The sequence below is a fragment of the Egretta garzetta genome, unplaced genomic scaffold (assembly GCF_000687185.1).
Source record: "Egretta garzetta isolate BGI_Z169 unplaced genomic scaffold, ASM68718v1 scaffold179, whole genome shotgun sequence".
Classification (NCBI taxonomy): Eukaryota; Metazoa; Chordata; class Aves; order Pelecaniformes; family Ardeidae; genus Egretta; species Egretta garzetta.
Genome location: NW_009270001.1, coordinates 209,416 through 218,173, shown reverse-complemented (window position 1 = coordinate 218,173; position 8,758 = coordinate 209,416). Strand labels below are relative to the sequence as shown.

At 42.9% G+C, this 8,758-nt stretch overlaps 1 protein-coding gene across 1 annotated transcript in view; it reads right to left on the bottom strand.

The window, feature by feature from the left end:
* The window catches only part of MEX3C (mex-3 RNA binding family member C), a 13,807-nt gene extending 7,377 nt beyond the window's left edge, over positions 1-6,430 (bottom strand). Inside the window, exon 1 of the mRNA XM_035903078.1 lies at positions 6,259-6,430. Coding sequence (XP_035758971.1) covers positions 6,259-6,283 — 25 coding nt within the window. The 5' untranslated portion in view covers positions 6,284-6,430. The remainder of the gene's footprint in view (positions 1-6,258) is intronic.
* Positions 6,431-8,758: the final 2,328 nt, after the last annotated feature.

Sequence of the window (8,758 nt, the reverse complement as noted above, 5' to 3'; positions counted from 1 at the left end):
CGCATTCTTTTGCTTAATCATAGCCTGCTTCCTCTCAGTTGTGACCTGGCTAAAAATGCCCATCCAGTTTGTGCTTATACAGTAGAAAACTGATATACGCCCCATTTATTAAGCAGAATCATAAAATCCACCTAGGTTGGAAAAGACCTTTAAGATCATCAAGTCCAAGAAATGAAGCTGCCTTGAGATAGAAAATGAAATCCTATTCTAAACCATTTAATGGTTAAACCTCCCTAAGCAGGCTGGCTACACAAGAAAATTAAGACCTGAACATTTTTGGCACTTCAGTGGGTTATTAAAGTCGTATGAAATCCTACCTGTTGTCTGGTCCGTCGATAGACTGACTCTGGTTACTATCACCGTTCACCTAAGATCAATTAATTCATCTCACACCTTGTTTTAATTCACAGACTGGAAAATTTCAACTCCTGACAATTCCCCCCCCCCAACTGGCTGTTTATTATAGTTGGTTGATTCAAGGAAGATTAAAGAAGTCATTTCCCTGCACTTGCAGAAGATGCTATCTGCACAAACCCCTAGAGCTAGGTACTCAGGCAGCTATTTATCACCCCTCTGGCATTTTGATTTTAGGAATGAAGGTTGTAAAAAAAAAAAAATACCGCTTTTAAATTTTATTTTTAAACAATTTTAAGAGACAGCCTAAACTTGGATAATCATTATCAAATAGCATTTTTTGGAAGCAAGTTTTCATTTATTGTTATTCAGTGTTCTCTACAGGCAGAGGTGACCTGGGAGACAGCTCATGGTAGAGCACAGCATCCATCCTGAAGACAGGACTAGACCAACCACCAACAGCTTTAACAGCTCCCTATTAGCATCCTATAGCACAGATAATAGTCTGATCACTATTTGGGTTAATTAGCCGGGAAGATGAGGGCTCCCGTGTGACAACTAGACATGATACATGCCAGAGAGCTAACAAATATGGATGCACCAAGAGACCGGCGCTGCTTGCAGCTGGGATTTGCTCAAGCTCACGGGGCAGGCCACCGGCAGGTTTGGCAACAGAAGATGACAGTCCCTGATGAAGAAGAGCACAGGCCAGCTGCTTGAATGAGGGCACAGATCTAGGCAGATTTTAAGGAACAGCTGTTTTGTTCATCACCTGACAAACCAAAGCTATCTCCTCCCTGGTGGTACCCAAGGTGTGGTTCCTTGGAGACGGCCACATGAAACAACAGGAGTTGCCAGATGAACGTCCCCAGGCAAAGACTTTTCCTGCAGGCTACCCAAGCGTTAGTACGTGCTCTTGCCCTTCATCAGGTTGTTACTTTTTAGATGAAACTTTCTATTTATCACAGTAGGGATGCTTCAAAGTAAGAACCCACCAAGCGGAGCTTCTCGAATTTACAATCCAAACTGCGATACCGATACCATTACAACCCAAAACTTGGGAGTAAAGTTCTGGCTCCCTGCTCTGGCGTGTGGCTGTATGAATGGATTCAGATAACGACTGTACCTCAGACGTGCTGGACACTGGTAATAACCATCGTTCACTGCTAACTGTAATGACACTACAATAAGCAATGCTACAAGGAGGTACATTAGTGACTGGCGGAGAAGAGAAAGAAAAACTCAACTGACAGCAAAGTTATTCCAAGGGAAGGAAAGATGACATACAGGTCTTTCAAGAAAAATAAAAATTAGAGCATTTTATACCAAAGACATTTTTCCCTGCATCCTGACCCCATCATTAACTTACCACTGCAATCAAAGGCTTTTAGTTACGCTGCAGTTACCAAACCCCCGTGCCTGCCTGTGGAACATTTCAATATGACTCACGCTATATATAGCGACCGAGACTGCTCCCATTACAATTCCATCGCGCTTACCCGTTTCTGAGGAGCAAACGACCACTTACTTCACTTTTTTTTTTACATGTACGAACGCTAAGATGATACATTGCTTTCCTACTTGTCATCATTCAGCTAGAACTGCAAAAAGGTTTTTAGACAAGATACTTTCCAGACAAGCACTTTGAGCTTGAGTGCACCAGATGCCGGAGCCACGTGGGCTTGGGCTTCTTGAGGTACAGGAAGGTGGACGACCTGGAGATCTCAAGTACCTTAACCAAAAGCCAAGGAATCACAGTCAACTGTGTGGCTGTGCCAGGCCACAGGGAGCAGGACTTTGTTCGGTCCTACTGCTGCCAAGCTAATGGATGGGAAAAGAGGGGAGCTTTGAGAGTCCATGTTGATGCTAGAGAAAGCTTCCCAAGGGAAGGCTGCTCACAAGCTCCCGGGGATGGTTCCCTCTTCTGGAATACAAAAGCTCTGGTTCAAGAACTGCATACAAACGCTTTATTGACGATTTCTTAGGCATGGATCAATTTATCAATCAATTTACATGTCCATCCTGTACAGAATGAAGTAGTCAGCCTGCACACTGTTTCTTTCTACATGTCAGGCTGGGACAATCTATCAAATCGGCAATCTCACAGGCCGAGGAATACTCCAATTCCCAAGACAGATGGCAACTCAGTAAACAAGTTGCATGCAGCAAAAGAGCCAGAGGGCAGCAACTTGCATTATTAATTACTTGCACTACTGCAGCACCAGGACTAAGGTAGCAGCTGCTGAGCAAAATTAGAAAGATACAGTAGTAGAAAAGCAATAGCTATAAGAGAGGGAGTACGTCCAACAAATAAAATAGCTACAGGAAAAAAGTTGTTTTCATTAAGAACATTGGTCTAGTGAAGGAAACATAGCAGTGTGAGCAACAGAACTGGGAAACCTGACCTGCACAAGGAGGATATTAAAAGGGAGCACCATTCAACGTGGCCAATAAAAGGAAGATTGCAAAGACCCAAGTTTTCACCTACGCCAAATGCCCAATTCAAAAACGCTGCTAGACCTGTTGTTTCATACACAAAATTCCACAGTATATTGTCAGATGTAAAATGAACTAGAAGGTAAAAAAGCAAGAGATACTGTGTCTTTGTTCAAAGGAGCAGCCGAGAACTCAGTGCAGACCGCAGAATTACTGACTCACACCAGTGAAGGAAACTGAGATCTCGTGAACTTAAAGGAATACCTGAAAGAGAGAAAAGGAAGACATTCTTCAAGAGGAACTGAAATTGGAAATAAATGCTTGGTTTAGAGCTGTTTGGCCTTTTCTTTTGATTAAATAAAAATGTTCTAGTGCTCAGCAGCCTTTTTTTTTTTTTGTTACAGCAAGTATGCAACCCTAGCCCTGTTAAATTTTTTGCCTGCAATGGGGAATTGGCCCTGTGTGGTGGAGGTACTGCATCAAAACCAAATTTAAGATCTTTCAGATATCCAACACTTTGTTTAGAACAAAGTTTCTCTTCCAGAAATTCAGACCACAGTGTACTAGAAGGGAGAGTAACGGGGGCTAAGACAAGGGCTAACACACAACATCTGCTGACTTTACTAAGAGCTTCAAAAAAATTCATCACCCTTTTCTCATGCCACAGACAGGTTAATCCAGTGCAGTTCGGAAGCACATTAATCAAGATTTCTTTTGTATGTGTAAGTCATAAACTTAAAAAACCCCATACCCTTTTAGAACATTGCAGCTTTACAAGAAAAACAAAAGGGCCAGAGGATTAGAAATCAGCATTTTATGTCGCAAGATTTTTATTATTTCAATTTCATTCAAAAAATCTTATTTATGCAGGTATTCACTTCTGGTATTCATACGTTAAAATCTACAGAATTTCTGGCAGACTACACAAAGAGAAAAAAAAATATCTCGAGCGTGCGCTGCGTTTGGTGTGCTTCCCACCCAACAAGCCAGACAAGAGCAGCATTTATGACCGAGGATTTATGATCCCAGCTGGAGAACCTGCAGCCTTCTGACACGCTTTGCAACTTGAGTTGGATCTTTGCATAGCACAAATGACAAACAGCAGAACTGTAACGATGTTTGCTACGCGGCACCACAGCAATAGGCCACTGAAACTTCAGCAGCGATTTTGGACTGTGCCAGGCCGCGGTATGCTCACGTGTTTCAGTTCCTGGAGTTCCAGGCTCTAAAAATGATGAGACTTCAGCTGCTCAGAAAAATAGTCTTTATATTGGATTTCAACAAATAGCTCGAGTTTTCTTTCCTGCTTGAGAACAAACCATTTAATATGGCATTTAATAACCTGCTCGTTATAGAAGATGCAAAAAAACCAAAATAAATCTGAAGCATAGCTGCCTTGTCAGCTTTCACTTAAAATAAGTTAGCTGAACCTGGGGTCTTCGTTGTCTGTGGCAAGCGACCGACACAGGTAGGTGATGACTTAGTCATGCAAATTAAACTTATTTTTGAGAGTGGAAATCTTAAGCATCCAGGTTTTTTTTTAAAAAAAAAACAACAAATCAATATGCAATTCAGACTGTGCTTATGCCGACTGCTTCTTACAGGTCAGCAATTCACAACCAGTCAAGGCTACGTTAACTATCACCAGTAATTCAGTAACATTATTATCACAACACACAAAAACCAGACAGAGTTCTCTTCTAAAGGACTACAATTATCCTACCATAGGACATCTATGGGCTGTCCTCAGCTAACACAAGTGTTTGCTCCAGGATTGCTTTAGCACCATTTCCACTCTCCAAGAGCAATAGCTATTGTTTTTATTTGGCTGTTCAGCTCTGCTAGATAGTCATCAGCTACCAACTTATCAGAATTACTTTTTTGGTTCAAGTTACAGGACTATTTTAAGCAAAGTAATACTTTGTTCAAGAGTCCACATTCAAAAGCAAAGAGCAAAAGGGAGTCCGAGATCATGAAATATGCATAAAAATGTTATTTTAGTTGCAAGGCTGTCTCATGCAAAGCAGATTTGTCATTATCGATTTAATCAGTGAAATGGGATGATATCATTCCTCCTCCTCTTACTCATCTGGGGTTTGGAGACTGCCCTGCCCGTTTCAAGTTCTGCAGCCATCATCGGAACTATTCTTACCGAAGAAAGAAAAGCATCAGGCTTTTGAGTTAAGCAGCTCGAACTCGAGTGATGTCTTAGGGAGAAAAACCACTACTGTCAGCTTTATCAAGGATATAAACACTTGGAAAATCACGTTACTTGGATAGTCACAACACTGGAATGCGTTAGCAAATATATTCCAGCAATCACTAGCTGAGGACAGTTAATACACCCGGGGATGCAGCACCTCTCTACAGGACAGGCTTTTGTCCCTTCCAGCATCTTTCAGGTTTTTTGTTCATGTCTTCAGACACCACCCCTCTTTTTGCATTATTCAAGAGCTTTTAGTGTTTAAACGTGTCTTTTTTTAGTGTAAAGAAAGTAGCAGGGGCACTGAAGACTCCACTTAAACTTGCCAAATCCTTCTCAAGGCCCACCAGGCCACGGCAGGATTACCACAGAAAATCACCGTTGCCAACTTCACGTATGGGAAACAGTTTTTAGGTGCTCCACAGCAGACTTTCGCAAGTCCTTCACATGATTTAGAGATTAAAGCCAAACCTTCCAAGTTAGATCTCCAGAAGTTTGGGTTGGTTTTTTTTTGGTTTTTTTTTTTTTTTTTAAAGTCTGGATACATGCTTATATAATTTTGGGTATACGCCCTATGCCAGCTTTTCTCAGGCAAACAAGGTCACCTCCCCAGCAATGCAGCTTTCTTGCCACCACTTTCCAAGAGCACTTTCGCCAACTTTATTTTTTTTAAGCCAATGCAAATCTACGCATGCAGGATTTTGAGCTGCTGACAGCAAAGGAAGTCACTTTTCTGATCAGCATGATGACTGGCCAACTTACCGAAGGTTGGATTCAACAGCTAGTTCAAATTCATACAGGAAGCCTGTACAATGCCATGAATGGAATCTAGTTTTCCTGGCTCCTAGTCACATGCCTTAACAAGAATAAAAGGATACAAATATCTTTTCCTTTGTTGTTCACCTTTGAGATTCTTCCACTTCAAAGACTGCAAAGAATTATATTACGCTACCCCAACCAGCATCTGTCAGCTTCATTTTTGGGGGGTAAGGAGGATAAGAAAAGGTTGAGAACATTTAATATTTAAAAAAACCCCACAACACAAAAAATCACCAGGTTTCAGAAATACTACAGGCTTTTTTTTTTTAAAAAAAAAAAAGGAACACCTACTATTCTTTAAAAGAAAATCTTACTTAAGCCTTTTCCAGTGATGTAAATTCTTCCAGCAGCAACACATTAAACCACTGTCACAGTAACCCAGCAGCCTCCACTGCAGTTTCACAAGAAAACCATCAACCACAAGGTCCATTTCAGGCACTCCACACCTTCCATAGCTGCAACATCCCACATCTGTGCACAGCTGCCAGCACAGATTTGGCAAGCGCAGCCGCCCTCCTGGGAACCCGCAATACAGCGACCAAACGGGGGGCTGTGGGAGCACCACCTTGCTGCCCGAAGTGCTGTATTTATTTCAGAAACTTGCACATAACTGAAAAAAAAAAAATTTTTAAATGCAATCACCATAAGGTTTTTGCTTGTTTACAGCTCTCTTAGGAATCAGGGGCTCCTTCGGTCCGATAAACAGCATCTGGAAATTCTCTTCCTCTGCGCAAAAAATTAAATTTGGATAAAGAATACCGTGGAATTCCGGTTATCATTACTCTTTCAGTTAGGGCTTACAATAAACATGCTTTCAGACACAGCAGTGAGGGCCTCCAGCAAAGCCTAGATCAAACTCAGCATTCCTGGTATTTCAGAGCTGATGTTTTTGGGCTGCAGACATTTCCAGTTCTTTTAATGCCTCACGAAGACAGCAATAGAAAGAATCTAAACTTAATCTTCGTGGAAATCCATCAGAAGTAACATTCCAACTGCATTGCCCTTATATAATTAGATATTAAAGTATTATAGCACTGAGGAGCCTGGCATAGAACTTAAGCTGAATTTGTTCAGGATAACACAACCAGCTGGTTACAGCGTGTGCTAGGAAGAGAATACTCAGCACCTTCATTTTTAGAGAGAGCAGAACGATCAGCGAAGGACGCGGCTCCGGCCAGCCTTGCTCGAGGCAGACCAAGCCTGACGACGCTGGGCTGGAGCACAGGCACATGCAAGGCAGGTGGATCATCCTCTAGCCCATGCAAGGAGCCGGCGCAGCTCTGGGCCATAAAAGGAGATGGAAGGACTAGTATTTCTAAGAAATCTGACAAATATTTAGTGGAACTAATACAACTTACGTAAATCCGTCTCTAAGCATAAGTCTCCCTTGAATGAGAATTTTGAAGGACCTCCTTATGCAAAGCTTTCATGCGAGTATATTTGGTAACAATTTTTTTAGCTCTCCCTCCACTCCTTCTGCTCCTTCCTCTTTTGCAGCCCTGATTCTTTTTATGATACAATCCCTCCCTACCGAGGCTAAATATTTTATCACAAGCCAAGCAGTGTGACATCAGATAAGAAAAAAAAGCAGAAGCAGCAAATGAACTCTTCAGGAACAAGGATCCTATTTTTATGCAAACTCCATGATCTTGTTTTTAAGTGACTCAAAGTACTGAAAAAAAAAATACACTACAGAGAACAATCCTGATCCGGTGGTGAATAAACACAGCAGCCTAATCGGTCCTCGAAGCCCAATAGTTTGTGTTTTTCTTTTAGAGGGCTGTAGCAATAACAGTTTTCAGTTCTGTTTTCCATCTCCTCCCCCCCGCCACCCGCCACCCCCAATGACACATGAGCAAAGCCTTAAGACATTCAAACACTATTTCTTGGAAAAGATATTTTCTGCTTGAACATAACGGACTTGTCCGCACCAGAGGAAGCTACCTGCCAATTTCTGCAGCACAGCCTTTGGTTGTGCTTTGACACACCCAGCAGCAAACCCACCCTCGACTGCTAAAATCCTAGAATAAATGCAAGAGGAGAAAACAAAAGGCTGCCTAAGCATCGCTGCTCAGTGGGCATTTCTTTAGTACCATATTGGTTTAGACAGATTTTACCATTTCTTCCATACTCAAGGAAAAAAAAAAAAAGGAACAAAAGCCACATTGATGTCGAGAGACCAGACAGCACAACTGCTCGTTATCAGAGTCGATCAGCAAACAAGACGCACCACCCCCAAACCAATAAAGAATAACGCAGAAAGGGAAGAGGAAGGGAGCAGCAACTTCATTGTCTGCATTTCCACACCTACACTTGACACTGCTCAGCGCTTCTCTCGATATCTAAAAAGTGCTCTTAAAATTAGGTTCGGTGCCAGAAAGCTGGCGCGAAACGTCATCTTTCTCACTCCTCCAAGCGCCGCTCCCACGAGACCACATGAAAAGGCCAACAACGAACGTGACATCACCGATATGACCTTATCCTAACGGTGTAATAGAGACCCAGGGAGTGTAGCAATAGCGATCAACAGGAAGCCACAACCCGAGCAGAAAGACAAGGGCTTTCACGCAGAAGAGGGCTGCACGTGGCTCCTTTCTCCACCTCGCTGGCTCCCGAGGTCCTGCTTTGTCTCGGTGAACGTCGTGGAAAGGCCGTAGGCACCGTGGCAGCCCATACCCTGCTCTGCAAGGCAAGCAAGTTACAAGTCTTTCACCCAAAAGCTTTTGGTAAAAACGCGGTCCAAAGTTCCTACGGCGAAAGGCAGCTTCTTACTGAAGACCACAGGCCGAGCGTCACCGAAGAGCAAAGCCTGTGCCAACGCCTACCTGTCCAGGGCCAGGCTACAGAGCGCGTTTTACAGCTCAAATGAACAATAAAGGCAGGCCCGGGCTGACCCAGGGCTGGCTCTCGCCTCTCCGCTTCTCAAGCGGGGCCAGCCCCGTGCCA